The sequence below is a fragment of the Alosa alosa genome, chromosome 22 (genome assembly GCF_017589495.1).
Source record: "Alosa alosa isolate M-15738 ecotype Scorff River chromosome 22, AALO_Geno_1.1, whole genome shotgun sequence".
NCBI lineage: Eukaryota > Metazoa > Chordata > Actinopteri > Clupeiformes > Clupeidae > Alosa > Alosa alosa.
This window is the reverse complement of record NC_063210.1, coordinates 10,917,553-10,935,997: the sequence shown is the minus strand read 5'-3', so window position 1 is coordinate 10,935,997 and position 18,445 is coordinate 10,917,553. Positions and strand designations below refer to the sequence as shown.

The following is an 18,445-nucleotide window of genomic DNA, read 5'->3' as shown; positions in this document are numbered from 1 at the left end:
GCCACCATTAGCCAGCTTTGTCAGAAAGGCCCACTGAGCCATTTGATAGCCTATCCAAAGACACCCAAAAGCAGAAGTGCAAATTTGTGACCATTCCACTGGGTAGGCTACTGACTTCACACACCTGAAATGTGTGAGAATATATAAATGATTTGAAAATTCAAAAGTAGGCCTATATCATTACCCCTTTGTCCAAACACTATATTATCCTATTTGTTTAAAATGTAAATAAAAAAACAAACAATACATGCTAAATAAATATTAGACAAGCAGTATGTCTTTAAAAGATGTGTTCAGATTTATTAATTCACATAAGAGTATTCTCCTTCGTTTACATTCAAGTGCTTGATGCTGTGCTATCCAATTCTAATCACAGTCTTCCTAATGGTCAATATATATATATATATATATATATATATATATATATATACATATATATAACATGCTAATTCATGTGTGTTCAAGGTTTGTAGGCTATACTTTTTTGTAAACAATATTTGTAAAGATTTCCTTTACCCAATTTCATTAAATAAATTACTTTGTGAATGTAATCTTTTACCTGAAAAGATTCTGTCTCTGCATACAGGGCATCCACAATTTACCCAAATGGAGAAAAAAAATCAGATCAGAATGCCCCATTTTTACTATGACTAACAATGTAAGTCCTGAGTTAGAAACTACATTGCTTACAAGTTTCATAGATATAGGACCAAAACCAGCAGAGATTCCAAGTTCCAAGTTACCCTCAATAGAAAGTCATGTAATTGCACAAACATGTTAAGGTCTGCATCAGAGTCCTTATACATCGCTTCATCGTGCAACCTCAAAGATTTCCAGGATATTCGAGCACACGGTCCAACATCCTCCCGTTCCCCTTGAGGACCATGCGGTCCTCATACACGTGCACAGTGCCGTAGGCGTTGCTCTCCGGAGGGGTTTCGATGACCCCCTCTAGTGTCAGGTGGTGGATGCCAGAGCAGTCCCTGTGGTAGCCTCCGTCATGATCGTGTCCGGCCATGAAGCACACAACACTCTTGTGGGACTGCAGGATGGAGAGGACCTCGTTGTAGTTCCAGGACAGGCATATGGGGTCAGTTGAGTCTGGGTGTACTGGCAGGTGACCTGCGAGCAACATTGGATATTCAGTTGTGGAGTGGATGGGTTGTTGGTTGTTTATTAAATAAATTAATGGTCACAACCACAGGCATAATATTGTGTGTCCCAGATCAGATACAATTTACTGTTATGACTGTTGTAATTACTAAGGTGGTTCATGTAAGCGTTCATGGAAACAAAATCCATTCAAAATGGAAAATGTTACTGACCTTGCTAATTTCTTGCTTTCTAACATCTTGAATTTCCCCTTGAGGATCAATAAAGTATCTATCTACCTATCTATCTATCTATCTATCTTTCTGCGTGATCTCTGTCCATGTGATCTTTAATAGAATTTTAAAGCCAACTTACTGGCAACTGTAACTTTTTCCTCCGCCTCGTCTGCTTTACTCAGCACTCCGTCCAGCCACTTCAACTGGTCTTCGCTGAATCCCCCATTGAATTTGACAAATCTCTGCTCCAGTCCTGAGAAAACTGTTCACAACACAAAGGCCATTTTGACACCACACTGTTAAGTAGCCTACTTGAAGGGCAGAGTCACTTGCCTTAGGCTACACTGAGAAAAGACATGACAGCTGGTTACCTGGGGGATGGTTGAGGTCCTCATTGGTGTTATGGTCTTTCAGAAGTTTCAGTGACTGCTCGTACTTTTCACTTGACTGCTCGCGGCCTATGATGCTCATATCATAAGCATCAAGTACAACAAATCGAAAGTTGTGGGTGGGGCTAAAATGGTATGCGTAAAACTCGTCAGCATCAGAGACGCTCTGCTGGTTGGTGCTGCTGTTAAGGACAGAGGACAGAAGCGCGCCTCTGGTGAAATTATAAAATTCATGATTTCCCCAAACGTGATGCACTGCCGGGCTATGGTCGAATACTCTTACAACTGTATCCAGTGCACGTTGAGAGGCGTCATACTTTTTGTTAAATCCATCGATTATATCCCCAAGTTGCAGAATGAAACTAGGTTTAACTTTTTCCTCATTCCAGCCCTCGTTCGCTTTTTGTAATAACCTGAGACTATTCCTGTAGTACCGTTTCCGTGTCTGTTTAAAATTTAACCCATCGTCTATGTCAGCATATTGAATGTCAGCTATTATTCCAAACGTAAACACTGGCGGTTTACAGTCTTCCATAGTTTTCGTTGCCCGTAGTTGCTTTAGTAACGATAGCGCTATTCCAGTTTTGGTCCGCCTGAAAAGCTTCCACGTACAACTCGTTCGACTGGCCCCTACCTTCACAACATGATAACAGTTGTGAAACACAGCCAGAACGAAACACCTGCGCAACTGCTGACTCACTGTCCGAAATCGTTTTCCACAAGGTTTAATGCTTTGTTAAGACACATGTCAGGATTTCTTTACAAACTCCGTTCATAAGCATTCACAGAAAGTTGACTACAAGGACAGCCGATTGTGCTGGACCGGTCTTTATGTGAGCGTACGTCGACCTTCCTGTTTATTTTCTAGGTTTGACTACAAACGACTTCATGCGCAAGTTTTGCGCAGAAGACCGCGTTGTCTAACGACGGGTTATCTTCGTCAGTTTGTATATATTTCTTCACCTTATAATTGTCTTAGAATTTCAAATGCCGCTTTAAGGATAAGTAGTCATCTCTGTACCACACGGGAAACATTACTTAGGCGTGCAATCATACAATTTCATATTAGCCTATATATTTAGCCTATAATCTAATCTATATCTATGTGGCTATTTAGCTCATGAGACTGAGAGACACGTAGGTATAAGTTTTATTTGAATTGGGAGTGTGACAGGTCATCATCATAGGACAGTGTACCGCCGGTATCAGAAAATTAACATTGGGCTTTAGATATTGTCGTTGTAATGTCAATATAACGACACTAGATGTTGCTACTGGACAGCCAGTGTAGTCCTATGGGCATAAATGACCAAAAGGCCATTATGGGATAGCGGAAACTGTATGCCCTTGTGAGGGCCCAATTGCCTCTAGAAACCAAACATCCCTTGTTTTATCATCACTTCCACTCAAGAAGTCTGATTACACATTTTTTTTAAAATAACTATTTATGCTTAAGTCTCTTAAGATTGAAGAGGGTTTTATTTTCCAGACAATATATTTTTAATTGAATAATTATTCAGGGTTTGGCATTGTTAGAAACAAGTTGCATGGGCAATTTATAAGATTAATGCAACAATTAACCTCATCATGCATCATCTATCTGCATAATAGAACATCATTTCAGAGCATCTGAAGCCTGAGGAAACACTCAAAATTGACCGTCAGCTGCCCAAGACTGCCTTTCCAGATAATGTGAAGTTGCTTCTGGTGGATGACTCACTTTCACCGTTTGATATTTATATCCCACCATGGAGGTCTTGGTTACCCAGAAGTAATCCAGGAGATTTGCATAGTTTATTTACTGTTTTTCTCCTTCGGTTAGAGCAAAGTCAAACAAACCTTCCAGAAAAAGCCATGATTACAAGGGAGAAACCACTTGGACCGTCAATCCTTTTTGTCTGCACATTTACATTATGTAGAGTGCAGCCTTTGATTCATTGTTTGTTTATTTTATTGTGGTCCAGAAGACAAGATAACTAGACCAAACAAAATTCAGTTTTTTAAAAATGTACTCCTATATTTCATATGACGCCCTTCTTCTGCTATCAGTAGGTGAGAAACACCAGGATTAAAAGTAACCCCAACTTAATCGCCCATCTTTCTCCCATCTGCCCAGTCTTCTGATCTGGTTTCAGTGATTAGGCTTTCTAAGGTCTACGAAGGCGCACAATGTTTCCATGTGTCATCATGCCATTAGATTAACATCCTAAATCAAGTCTGTTAAGGATCTGCTGTTGACATGTTGAAAATGAACATCACCATCTGCAGCTTTACGGTCTATTTGACCCAGTCCTAGCATGGATGGATAATTTGTTTTGACCATTTGGCCAGTTAACAAAATGAGAAAAGCTGGCAAAGTCATCAAGTATGGTGCTTTAAGTAATGGACCGTTTAAAAGTAGGCCTACATAGCTTATATAGTACACTTTTCCATGCAGAGCACATAAACAGTAAATAGCAGACCAGGATGTCCAGTTTCCTTATGTTGATGCTGATGTGACTATCTAATTTTCTAAATAATTTTCCAATAACCAACCAACACTACTATGTTTACTGAAATACAAATGGCTATTTACACTAATTTAGTTTCACCAGTCCTGATATCTTTTAACACAATGCAGCATATAAATAATTAATGTACAGTATCTATTCATCAAAAAAATAATATCACCATAAACATCAGAAAGGTTTGTTAATCCCGAGTTAGTTTGGCAGTATAAAGCAATGAGCTCATCTTCTGGTCCAATCTTGGCTGCCGTGCAAGAGAAGAATTTGTCCTCGACAAATCCACCTCGAATCAAAGGGGAGTAAATTCCAAAGCAGTTTCCACTCCCAGCCCTCTCCGGATTAATCTCAAGGGTTTCAGAGAAGATCCTTCAGGAATTCAAATTGAACGCATGGTCTGGTGTGCCTCGTTCTTGGCCTGCGAGCATAAGATTAAGAACACATTACTGATATCTGAGTTAGTGTCCCAAGTCTGCAAGTCAGCTGTTTGCATAATTGGAGTTTAAGACTGTTGTTTCTGTGTTGTGTTCATGCTTCCAAAATGAGCACATTGACTTAGTTGTAAATAACTTGGATCAAGCTGAGAGGAAAATTGATGGAAGAAGGTAAGGTTGACATGACCCAGCAGTGCAATGTGACATTTCACGTTGGTGCATTCTTTATGAATGAAAAATAGACTGACAGCTTGACAAAGATGGCTTTTCGCATCAGGACCAGATTTCATGTGATAATTACTATCCTTTATGCGTGCTTACTGGGCCTTTTGTGTTGGATGTGACATCAAAGTGGTGCCTGTGAAAAATGCCCTCAGGAGATCATCTGTTTCAGGCGTGTCCCAAGACAGGGGGGCAAACACTGCCCTCTATGGATTTGTGACAAACCCCTCATGCCATGTTTTTATATGGCATACCAAATCCCCATGTGCGCACACGCACACACACACACACACACACAAACACTCAGGAAGCTTTTATCCAAATATAGGTGGTCAATCATGATGTGGGCCAAATAGTTGCCTATAAAAGCTGCTGGGGTTGCAGAGGCTATTACCATTTGCTTGAAACGTTTGCAGGTATGTCGACTCTTTCTAATGTCATTCAGTATTTTTGCTTTCTATGAAAGGTAGGCTATTTTTACTGGACAGAATTAAAAGCAATATATATGATGTATCGTTTACAGGAACATCACACTGGATAGTAGTTCATTGAAAGAAACAGATCAGATTAAGGTAGATAAACTATCTTCAGTGAGCACCACATACATTTAAAAATGCACAAAAACAAACATAATTAATTTAATTTGTGGTCTTTTCCTCAGAAAGAGCAGCAGCAGCCATGAGTTCAGATGCAGAGATGGCTGTGTTTGGTGAGGCCGCACCTTACCTGCGCAAGCCGGAACGGGAGAGGATTGAGGCACAGAACAAGCCATTCGATGCCAAGGCGGCCGTTTTTGTAACCGACGCTAAGGAGCTCTATGTCAAAGGCACACTCAAGAGCAAAGAGGGTGGCAAAGCCACTGTGAACACTGAAGCTGGCGAGGTTAGTTGGCAACAACAAACACCAAACAAAAAGATAAAATCTTCACCTATTGTCATTAGGTTGGCTATGCCACAAAAATATACAGTAATTTCCTGTTGACATCTACAGACTGTTACAGTAAAGGAGGACCAAGTCTTCCCTATGAATCCACCTAAATATGATAAAATTGAGGACATGGCCATGATGACCCACCTCAATGAGGCATCCGTTCTGTACAATCTTAAAGAGCGTTATGCATCTTGGATGATCTATGTGAGTTAATCTCCAGATGTTGTTATAAAATAATTAACACTTAATTGTGTTTTAGATAAAAATGTGGTATTTATGGTTACTAGCAAAGACATTAGCTATAGTGATCCAACTTGATGTTTTAGACCTACTCTGGACTGTTCTGCGTGACTGTGAACCCCTACAAGTGGCTCCCAGTGTACAACCAGTCCGTTGTGGTGGCCTACAGGGGCAAGAAGCGCCAGGAGGCTCCCCCTCACATCTTCTCTATCTCAGACAATGCCTATCAGTTCATGCTGACAGGTTTGCGACAGAGGAATAACAACAAACGCATGACATCATGTGTTTCTTATATCGTAATAATTTTCTTAATATGTTCTCAGTATAAGTATAGTATAAGTATAAGTATAGTTTAAGTTTTCCATGTATTTGACTACACTTCATAGTCAAATACATGGATCATAGTTCATGATCATAGTTCATGATCATAGTAATATCATCTTAATTCCTCCCACGCAGGAAAGCGTGTTGAAGTTAACCCTCTAAAATTATTGTTATTTTTAATATAATATATATATATAAAGTCCATGCATATGTTTTTCTCAACAGATAGGGAGAACCAGTCAATCCTGATCACGTAAGTAATCAAGTAGATTCACAATAGACTACAATGATGATGATAAATTCTTAGACCTGCTATTGTTTAGCTTTGTTTTGAGCAATGTTCCGTAATTACTCCACAGAGGAGAATCCGGTGCAGGCAAGACTGTGAACACTAAGCGTGTCATCCAGTACTTTGCAACAATTGCAGTGTCTGGTGGTGACAAAAAGAAAGAGGCTCCAGTTTCTGGCAAAATGCAGGTGAGACACATTTCCATTTGATAATGGATATCTCCATTTTTTCATCAGCAGAGTGATTTAACCACAATGCTTCACCTGCAGGGAACGCTGGAAGATCAAATCATCTCAGCCAATCCTCTACTAGAGGCTTTTGGTAATGCCAAGACAGTCAGGAATGACAACTCCTCCCGTTTTGTGAGTGGACTAATGCTTCTGAAACATGCTTCCCTACATATTTTGTGGCAGAATTTAGTTTAATTAACAATGTTTATATGTTGTTTAGCATAATTGTTTAGCATAGTTTTATCACATCCAGATTTTTCTGTCTCACAACCTCAGGGCAAATTTATCAGAATTCACTTTGGAACTTCAGGAAAACTGTCTTCCGCTGATATTGAAACGTGTGAGTGTTTCACCATGGCTTCAAGTTTACTTTATCCCATTTCAAAAACTAAGCACCTTAAAGTGTAATAATTAAGAACTGCTTAATTTTTCCAGATCTGCTGGAAAAGTCCAGGGTAACATTCCAGCTTCAAGCCGAGAGAAGCTACCACATTTTCTACCAGATCATGTCAAACAAAAAGCCTGAACTCATTGGTAGAACACAATACTTTTTTCAGTTCCTTTAAAGCTCAACAGAAGCCCTTTCTCAATCAATGCTTCTAAAATATGTAAACAAGGCAAGTTGTCCAAATTGACTTTGCCATTTCCAACAGAAACACTTCTCATTACCACCAACCCGTATGATTTCCCATTCATCAGCCAGGGGGAGATCACCGTCGCCAGCATAAATGACAGTGATGAACTCATGGCCACTGATGTGAGAAAATTTTACTGCCATTATAATGTTGTCAATGTATATGCTACTGTTGATGCGTGTAAATACCACTGTTACTGCTATTGTTCCTACAATTAGGCTACTACTTGGCTACTACTACTACTAGCCTACTACTACTAATAATGATAATAATAATAATAATAGCAATAATATGTTATTGTGATAGATGTATTGTTACAATGTCACATTGTGTATTGGTATTGTCTTTATTTGTTAATTTATTCACTTCCAGAGTGCTGTGGACATTCTGGGTTTCACTGGTGAAGAGAAGATAAGCATCTACAAGCTGACAGGAGCTGTGATGCACCATGGTAACATGAAGTTCAAGCAGAAGCAGCGTGAGGAGCAGGCCGAACCTGACGGCACTGAGGGTAAAAATGGACCTGATTCATTCACCGCCCATTTCCTATTTTAGTTTTTTTGTTCATTCACCAATAAAAATGTTCTTGTTTTGGGCTTCTATGACAGTTGCTGACAAAGCGGCTTACCTCATGGGCCTCAACTCGGCAGATTTACTCAAATCCCTGTGCTGCCCTAGAGTTAAGGTCGGAAACGAGTATGTGACCAAGGGTCAAACTGTCCAACAGGTAAGCCGTGTGAGAATGCCGAGAATTTCTCTTCAGATAAGTCTACTGTACATTACAGGGAAAATTACGAGACTGTCCGTAATCACTCGCAGGTGTACAATTCCATCGGAGCACTGGCCAAGTCAGTTTACGAGAAAATGTTTCTGTGGATGGTGATTCGCATAAATCAAATGCTAGATACCAAGCAGCCCAGACAGTTCTTCATTGGCGTCCTGGACATTGCCGGGTTCGAAATCTTTGATGTGAGTGTTTGCTGGATTATGGCCTTGTCCAACAACATGCTATTTAGTGAAGGTAGCTGTGACCCCTGTGACCCGCTGGGTGCTCACCGTGTGGGGGTAACATATTTCTTTTGTTTCTCAGTATAACAGTCTGGAGCAGATATGCATCAACTTCACCAACGAGAAACTGCAACAGTTTTTCAACCACCACATGTTTGTGCTTGAACAAGAGGAATACAAGAAAGAAGGAATTGAGTGGGATTTTATTGACTTTGGGATGGACTTGGCTGCCTGCATTGAGCTAATTGAAAAGGTAATTACATTAGTCGTTTATTTACATTCGGAGTAGACATTCATTAAAACAAGATGGCATCCTTTTCAATACTATTGTACTTTGTTTTAAAGCCAATGGGCATCTTCTCCATCCTTGAAGAGGAATGTATGTTTCCCAAGGCATCAGATACCACCTTCAAGAACAAGCTCTATGACCAGCATCTGGGCAAATCAAACAATTTCCAAAAGCCAAAGCCAGTGAAAGGCAAGGCAGAGGCCCATTTCTCCCTGGTGCACTACGCTGGCACTGTGGACTACAACATCACTGGCTGGCTGGACAAGAACAAAGACCCTCTTAATGAGACAGTTGTACAACTTTATCAGAAGTCTTCTTTGAAACTGCTGTCCTTCTTTTACTCCAGCTATTCCTCTGCTGAGGGTATTTTATTCCTTGATGGGGTTTCTTGTAGTTTACATACCAGGGGACTATTTTCTGGGACAATGATAATGTTAACAACCTAAACAATCATATTAAGTATGGTTTTCTTCTTCCTAGCGTGGACTAAAGAGGAATACTGCATGCCTTTTTATGATTCTGAATGTCATTCTCATTTCACACACACACACACACATACACACATACACAGAGAGAGGGAGAGAGAGAGAAAATAATAATTTTGTAACAGTCTATATTTTTATATAGCGTTTTTGGGGGTTGGGTGGGTGCCTTACTCAAATTTCTAAATGTCATTGTCCATCCCTAGAAACTGCAGGTGGAGGTGGTGGGGCCGCAGGGGGGAAGAAGGCCGCCAAGAAAAAGGGCTCTTCCTTCCAGACAGTCTCAGCTCTCTTCCGAGTAAGTGCAGTAGTGCAGTAGTACCGTACAAACCCTAAATGTAAGTATATTGATGGGGAGAGAGAAAAGGAAAGAGAAATAAGTTGTGCATATAATGCAGCCTATTGATGTGTCCCTTTCATAGGAAAATCTTGGAAAACTGATGACTAACTTGAAGAGCACTCATCCACATTTTGTGAGGTGTCTCATTCCTAATGAAACTAAAACACCAGGTATGACATAAAAATAAAACAAATTAATGGACCCTGATAATTGAATAGTAGGCCTATATAACTGAATAACAAGCTTTGAAATGTAAAGTAGCCTAGTAATAAAGGTGCAGGTTTTCTAAAATAATAATTTGAATACACCTATGGCTCTTTACTTCAATTCAGGTGTGATGGACAATCATCTGGTTATCCACCAGCTAAGGTGTAATGGTGTTCTAGAGGGCATCAGAATCTGCAGGAAGGGCTTTCCAAGCAGAATCCTATATGGGGATTTCAAGCAGAGGTAACATTCATAGTATTTAACTGAACATTGTGCAGTGATATATTGAAACCCTCTCTAAACGACATGTCTCTTACATGCAGATACAAAATTTTGAACTCCAGCGTGATCCCAGAAGGTCAGTTCATAGACAACAAGAAAGCCTCAGAGAAGCTCTTGGGCTCGATTGACGTAGACCACACTCAGTACAAATTTGGACACACAAAGGCAAGTTATTATGTCTTAATTAACCAATGGCCTTCTTATTGTGCATGCCTAAGACAAGACTCAGGAGGTACAGCATTGTTTCCTATTTCTCTTATCAGCATACAGTATAAGGAATAAACTAATTCTAAATATGTACTACAACAACAACAATATAGCATTTTCTCTATTGAGTACTTTTAAAAGCAGATGTCACAAGGCGCACCACAGAAGCAGCAAAATAACAATTATAAAATCATCACCATTACATTCAAGGAAAGACCGGTCTCAGATGTCCATTTGGACTTGCAGGTGTTCTTCAAGGCCGGCCTGCTAGGGACCCTGGAGGAGATGCGGGATGACCGACTGGCCGCCCTCATCACCGTCACTCAGGCCCTGTGCCGAGGCTACATCATGAGGACCGAGTACTCCAAGATGACCGAGAGAAAGTGAGAGGACAAGACAAACTCAAGATGTCGAGGAATGAGTCAGTGGTTTATACACTGAGGACAAAGAGAGGACATATTTCATTTCCAACCTTTGATATTTCCTGTCTCTGTAGTCATTAAAGCTCAACTTCAAGGCTTGAGCCAGTCAATTTTTGTGACTCACCTCTAAACCTCATATGTTCTTCATTACTCTGCTGTACTGTGTTTAGATTCATAACTAAGGAATGAGGAACACTCAAAGATAAGTATGGGCATCATTTCAAGAAAGAAATTATCTTTTTTTTTTTTATAGAGAATCCATTTACACCATCCAGTATAATATCCGCTTATTCATGAATGTGAAACACTGGTCGTGGATGAAGCTCTACTTTAAGATCAAGCCGCTACTGAGGAGTGCGGAGACAGAGAAGGAAATGGCCACCATGAAAGTGGAGTTCACCAAGTGCAAGGACGAGCTGGTCAAAGCCGAGGCCAAGAGGAAGGAGCTGGAAACCAAACTGGTGACTCTGCTCCAGGAGAAAAATGACTTACAGCTACAAGTTCACACTGTAAGTTCATTAATAGTTTACATTTTCGTACATTCATATTTTGAACAATTGTAGTTTTTTAAAGGTGCCATGTGAAGCTTTTTTAGTGAAAACATCAGAATGTGAGGAAAGATTTGTTTTTATGTAATGTACTGTATACTCTGTGTTGTCCAGATATCCACTAAGCCAGGCTGGCTCTCTTGTAATACCACATTGTACCACATGTGGCCACTATGTTTAACCCAATGCAAGTCAATGGAAGAGAGCGGTGTGGCTGATTTCAGCCTACAGAATTCCACATAGCTCTTTTAAGATATGCATAGTATAGAGACATTTTAAAGGTGTACTGACTGTAAAAGCCAGGGCCTCGATTCTCGATAACGATGGATCTAGCCACTCTACAACTGTTCTTTTGAACTTTTGTTAGGTTTTCCGTGCATTTGTTAGAGGGACTTTGTTACCAGCTGTTGTTGTAAAAATGTCAACAGTGATATCAAAATAATGAACCTAATAAGCCGTAACCTACATCCTCAGGAGTCTGAAGGTCTTGCCGATGCTGAGGAGAGGTGTGAGGGCCTGATCAAGAGTAAGATACAACTTGAGGCCAAGATGAAGGAGCTGAGTGAGAGAGTAGATGAGGAGGAGGAGGTGAACGCTGAGCTGACCGCCAAGAAGAGAAAACTGGAGGACGAGTGCTCTGAGCTCAAGAGAGACATCGATGACATGGAGCTGACCCTTGCTAAAATAGAGAAGGAAAAGCATGCTACTGAAAACAAGGTGAGTGTTGAAAAGTCAATCCTAGATAAGTGCAATACTGTTTTGTACTGAATCAGAACTCATGTACGGTCTGGTGTTTGTAGGTGAAAAATCTCACTGAGGAGATGGCTGGTTTGGATGAGAATAACGCTAAACTGACGAAAGAGAAGAAAGCCCTCCAAGAGGCACACCAGCAAGCGCTTGATGATCTCCAAGCAGAGGAAGACAAAGTCAACACTCTGTCTAAAGCCAAAGTCAAACTTGAACAACAAGTTGATGATGTGAGTCCATTTTTTATTGGGCCTATCTGTTACCCTTTCAAAGACCATGGAAATGCAGTCCGTAGTTTTATTTGGTGTATTCTTTACAGCTTGAGGCTTCATTGGAGCAAGAGAAAAAATTCTGCATGGATCTTGAAAGAGCCAAAAGGAAACTGGAAGGGGATCTGAAGATGACTCAGGAGTCCGTAATGGACCTGGAGAACGACAAACAGCAGCTGGAGGAAAAACTCAAAAAGTACAAAACAATTCCATACACATGATATAACTCTGAATGCTCTAGCATGCTCATTTGTACTCTGTACTCTGTGGTTCTATGTTCACAACAGAAAAGATTTTGAAATGAGTCAGTTGCTGAGTAAAATTGAAGATGAGCAAAACATGGAATCCCAGCTTCAGAAGAAGATCAAAGAGCTCCAGGTATTTCCTCTATAAAGATAGCAAAGCTAATGGTGGTTATAGTGCGGGGCGACTGTCATCATTTTCATGGTGATGACTTGAACAGGCTCGAATCGAGGAGCTCGAGGAGGAGATTGAGTCCGAGCGCGCCACCCGAGCTAAGGTGGAGAAGCAGCGGTCAGACCTGTCCAGGGAGCTGGAGGAGGTGAACAAGAAGGCCGGAGGTGGAGTTGCCCAAATCGAGGTGAACAAGAAGCCTGAGGTGGAGAGTCAAACTGCCTGCAGAGGAGTCCACCCTGCAGAACGAGGCCTCTGCTGCCGGCCTGCGCAAGAAGCACGCCGACACAGTCGCCGAGCTCGCCGAGCAAATCGACAACCTTCAACGCGTCAAGCAAAAGCTCGAGAAGGAGAAAAGTGAATACAAGATGGAGATTGATGACCTGGCTGGAAATACGGAATCTTTGGCCAAATCAAAGGTGACGGATCGTTTCTTGGTGTTTTATGCCCTCAATGTTATCTTCAAGGCAGCGCTGCCTGGAAGGCACTAGGGTTAGGCATGGGTTAAGATTAGGGTTAGGGTTAGGATTAGGTGCCTTTAAGCCGACGGTGGCACTGCTGCCTGGAAGACGTCGTTGGGGGCTTAAAACATCGAGCGTGTCGGATCAGAGCCAAATAGGGACCTTTCACAGAACTTGAACATGCTGATGTCATAAAATTCCTGATCAAACATTTGACAAAAAAAATATGTCTCTTTTTTTCTGATGACAAACTTTGTTATCATACTTTAAGGCCAACTTTGAGAAGTTATGCCGCAACTTAGAAGATCAGCTCAGCGAATACAAAGCAAAACATGATGAAAACACCCGTCAAATCAATGAAATCAATGCCCAAAGGGCAAGACTTCAAACTGAAAATGGTAACTGAGAAAAATGATTAAATAATGACCTATAAAACTTTGCATACAGAATGAGATCCATCTCATTGTCTCCTGACTTCTAGGCGAGATTTTCCGTCAGCTTGAGGAGAGAGAAGCTTTGATCTCTCAGATGTCTCGAGTTAAGCAAACCTTCACTCAGCAGATTGAAGATCTGAAGAGGCAGGTTGAAGAGGAAGCAAAGGTGTTTATTTTTCACTGATGCTAAATCAATAACACATCTAGACTGAAGTCTAAACCACACACCGATTATAAGCATTGCTTCAAATAACAAAAATGCATGAAACAAGATATAAAATGACTTTAAAAGCATATAAGTTTGTTTTATAGTTCTATAGATAATAGCTATATTATTCCACTATAACTACAATACTATTTGTCTCCCAGGCCAAATGTGCACTGGCCCATGGGCTTCAGTCGGCCCGCCATGACTGTGAGCTGCTCCGAGAGCAGTATGAGGAGGAGCAGGAGGCCAAGGCCGAGCTCAAGAGGAGCATGTCCAAGGCCAACGGAGAGGTGGCACAGTGGAGAACCAAATACGAGACTGACGCCATTCAGCGCACTGAGGAGCTAGAGGAGGCCAAGTATAACACGCCAGCCAAAGCCAGACACTCTCACTCTAAAATCAAGACTAGATTTTAAACATGGTGGTTTCCATAGCTCATCGGGACATTATCTGAAACAGAAGTGTTTGGCTAAAGACAAAGATCCCTTTACAACACAGTAACGAAGCAGCACACTGTTTTATCTCCCTGTCAGGAAAAAGCTTGCTCAGCGCTTGCAGGAGGCTGAGGAATCCATCGAGGCGGTGAACGCAAAGTGTTCCTCATTAGAGAAGACCAAGCAGAGACTGCAGGGGGAAGTGGAAGACCTCATGGCAGATGTAGACAGGGCTAATGCCCAAGCAGCTGTCCTTGATAAAAAACAAAGGAATTTTGATAAGGTAGCGTTTCACAGATCTGCTTTCCATAATGACTGAGTTTGATATTTTATTATCATCATTTCATTCTTATGCTTTTTTTTAGCCTAATGGAGATCTTCCATTCTTGGGGAAAAACTTAATTCCAACAGTGTTTGTATATATGTAGTTAAAGGTAGATGTAGTGATGTACTGAGAATACATTTTTGGAAGGAAAGTTGAAGAAGAAATAGGTTATCAGACAATTATGGTTATGGTTATGGTTATGGATTTGGCAGACGCCTTTGTCCAAAGTGAGTCCAAGTTAGTGTCTTTCAACACTGACAGGAAGGTGGGAAAGCAACAAGCTAATTCAGACAGTGACATCAAGTATTTACACACAAGTTATCCCTGTTGAGAACCAGTGAAATACATTCGGTGTTGATATTTGAGAAGCCAGCTGTACTGTATGTGTAGAGAAAGCTAAAGGGAGGTGTCATGTTCATTTGTCTTTTCAGATTGTTGCGGAGTGGAAGCAGAAGTATGAGGAGAGCCAGGCCGAGCTGGAGGGGACTCAGAAAGAGAGCCGTTCCCTCAGCACGGAACTCTTCAAGATGAAGAACTCCTACGAAGAGGCCCTGGACCATCTGGAGACCTTCAAGAAGGAAAACAAGAACTTTCAGCGTACGACAGATGTTCAAGACACGTTTTGTTTAACAAAGGTTTATAATACAGCATTGCCAAGCTACTGATTAAAATGGTGTCTCTTGTCTCGCCAGAGGAGATTTCGGATCTCACTGAACAGCTTGGAGAAAATGGGAAGGCCATTCATGAGCTGGAGAGGTCCAAGAAGCAAACGGACACTGAGAAATCAGAGATCCATACTGCCTTGGAAGAAGCTGAGGTGAAAATGTTCTGCTGATCAAAAGATTTTTCTGAATTTTAGTGTTTACTGTTGTTATTATTTTTGTTATTATTTTTGATTCTCATGTCTCTTTCAGGCATCGTTGGAGCATGAAGAATCCAAGATCCTTCGCATCCAGTTAGAGCTCACCCAGGTGAAATCTGAGGTGGAGAGGAAGGTCTCGGAGAAAGATGAGGAAATCGAACAGATCAAGCGAAACAACCAAAGGGTTATAGACACCATGCAGTCCACCTTGGATGCAGAAATTCGAAGCAGGAATGATGCTTTGCGCATTAAGAAGAAGATGGAGGGAGACCTCAATGAGATGGAAATTCAGCTGAACCATGCCAACCGGCAGGCTGTGGAATGTCAGAAACAACTGAGGAATGTCCAAGGTCAAATCAAGGTCATTAAAGCCTCTCCATCTTAAGTCACTTGGCTTTAACATATAATCATATAAAATTATTTTGACATGTCTAATTGGATACAGATGTGGCCAGATGTCTAATTTAGCAAACATTTGATATCTGGGGTTGTTTGTTGTCCTGTGACGCAATGTAGGGCACTTTACAAGAAAAAATAAAGTGTTCAGATTTATCCTGTCTTGATGATGACCTCTTCCTCCTGTACACATTTAGGATATGGCCATCTATCTTGATGACGCTATCAGGTCTCAAGACGACCTGAAGGAGCAAGTGGCCATGGTGGAGCGCAGGAACAACCTCATGCAGGCCGAGATCGAAGAGCTGAGAGCGGCCCTGGAGCAGACGGAGAGAAGCCGCAAAATGGCCGAGCAGGAGTTGGTGGACGCCAGCGAGCGAGTGGGACTTCTGCACGCTCAGGTCAGCAATGTCTCTCACTCACCGGATACTGTACTGTATGTGTATATCCTCATGTTCTGTCAGGTAGGCCATATGGAGTTCATTGTCATCCTGATTCTGTATTTGCTGGGTCCATTCCAGAACATCAGTCTGGTCAACACTAAGAAGAAGCTGGAGACGGATGTGAATCACCTGCAGGGCGAGGTGGAGGATGCTGTCCAGGAGGCCAGAAATGCCGAGGAGAAGGCCAAAAAGGCCATCACTGATGTAGGTATCCACTCAGATTACTGCACTGTTTCATCTTGAAGGGACCTACAGACAGATAAAACAGCAAAAATCCCAAATCCAAGGAAAATTATAATTTTAGAGAAAATGTTAAATGCCGAATGGAACATCTTTCGTTTTCAGAAATGATTCAATTCAACCAGTCCACTGTCATCAGGGCTTTTGTTCAGATTCAGATATAATCAACCACTATGTGCATTCATAGGAAATAGACTGTCACAAAACACCATTCCTGTGACCCACAAACCCAGTTGGACCCAGTTACACATTCTCTCTTCTCTACCTGATCTATTTTTGTCTTGCCATGTCATGTTATATGCAGGCGGCCATGATGGCAGAGGAGCTCAAGAAGGAACAGGACACCAGTGGCCACTTGGAGCGCATGAAGAAGAACCTCGAAATTACAGTCAAAGACCTGCAGCTGCGACTGGACGAGGCAGAGAACATGGCCTTGAAAGGTGGCAAGAAACAGCTTCAGAAACTGGAAGCCAGGGTATCACAAAATCAGCCTTTTCCTGGCAAGATAGCATTCAGGAACCCAATAAATGATCGTTTTCTCTTTGAAATTCTGACATCAGTTCAATATGTTATACTTTATTTATACTTTATACTTTTTTTTTTGTCTTGTATAGGTCCGTGAATTGGAAAACGAGCTTGAGGCTGAACAAAAGAGAGGGACTGAAGCCATCAAAGGCATTCGCAAGTATGAGAGGAGAGTGAAGGAACTCACCTATCAGGTCATTGAAGTGTTAGCTTACATGTAAAAGCATAAGACATTTCATGAAGCTTCCCATCTGAAATTCAATTCCCCCTCTATTCCCAGACTGACGAGGATAAGAAGAACGCTCAACGCCTGCAGGATCTGGTGGATAAGCTGCAGCTGAAAGTGAAATCTTACAAAAGACAGGCTGAGGAAGCTGTGAGTTTCTCTAAATCGAGATATCCACGCCCATCACGTCTTTAGCACAGGCGCAGTGTTATCAGCAGCATTCAAATGGTGAAATCAATCAAAACAACAGTTTCATTGATGAGCCGTTGGCTGTGTCCCACTCATAGGAGGAACAGGCCAACACTCACCTGTCCAAATTCAGGAAGCTGCAGCATGAGCTGGAAGAGGCCGAGGAGAGAGCCGACATCGCCGAGTCTCAGATCAACAAACTGAGGGCCAAAAGCCGAGATACGGGCAAGGTAAACAGTCCCTCTCTGTGTTAGGATATAGTAGTATAATTCCAAGCAGATTTGATGCAATGGACCTGTTTTCCTGAACATGGGTTAAATCTACCTGGACTAAAAGGGCTTTTAGTATATCTTGGCTTAATCTATGTACTGGAAAACTGGCCTAAATTACATTCAATAAGATTAGGATTAGAATTTTTTTTTACACACACACCCATACACGCACATGCTCTCTCACACCCAAACACACACACACACACACACACACACACACACACACACACACACACACACACACACACACACTATACAATGGGCATATATTTTAATGACAAATTATAATACTAATTCTAAGTCTTTCTTCTGCCTTTCAGCCTGAATCTTAATGGAGGATTCTGAGATGGATTTGAAACTCCCTCTTCTGCATGAAGTAGTTACTTAATGGGAGTTCAATCACGTTCAGTCAAATGGTATTTAGAAGACATTTAGCTTAATCTGTTCTGGAAATACATTAAATAAAGTACAAGCATCCCATGTCTGCTGTAGTGAATCTTGTCTCAATGAGTATAATCTTGCCTATGCATAAAACATAAGCGAAAATGTCCAATTAAGGACACCAGTCTAAAAGAATGTCTACACTGAGTGCAAAGATGTTGTCAGGTGTGAGTGAGCTTATCACATTTCAGTGGTTGAACATCTTATTTTTATAAGATATAAAAAATAGCAAGTGATTAAAAGATCACC

The 18,445-nt window shown here is 41.3% G+C and overlaps 1 protein-coding gene and 1 pseudogene across 1 annotated transcript; one reads left to right on the top strand and one right to left on the bottom strand.

Annotated features, from left to right (window-relative positions):
- Window positions 1-275: 275 nt before the first annotated feature.
- Window positions 276-2,567, bottom strand: adprm (ADP-ribose/CDP-alcohol diphosphatase, manganese-dependent). Its single transcript, XM_048233476.1, has 3 exons — window positions 1,700-2,567; window positions 1,468-1,590; window positions 276-1,122 (listed from the first exon to the last, which is right to left on the bottom strand). The coding sequence occupies exons 1-3, from the start codon at window positions 2,250-2,252 to the stop codon at window positions 824-826; spliced, it is 975 nt and encodes a 324-aa protein (XP_048089433.1). The 5' UTR covers window positions 2,253-2,567; the 3' UTR covers window positions 276-823.
- A 2,659-nt stretch (window positions 2,568-5,226) lies between these two features.
- On the top strand, window positions 5,227-18,235 carry LOC125287799 (annotated as a pseudogene).
- The last annotated feature ends 210 nt before the right edge of the window (window positions 18,236-18,445 follow it).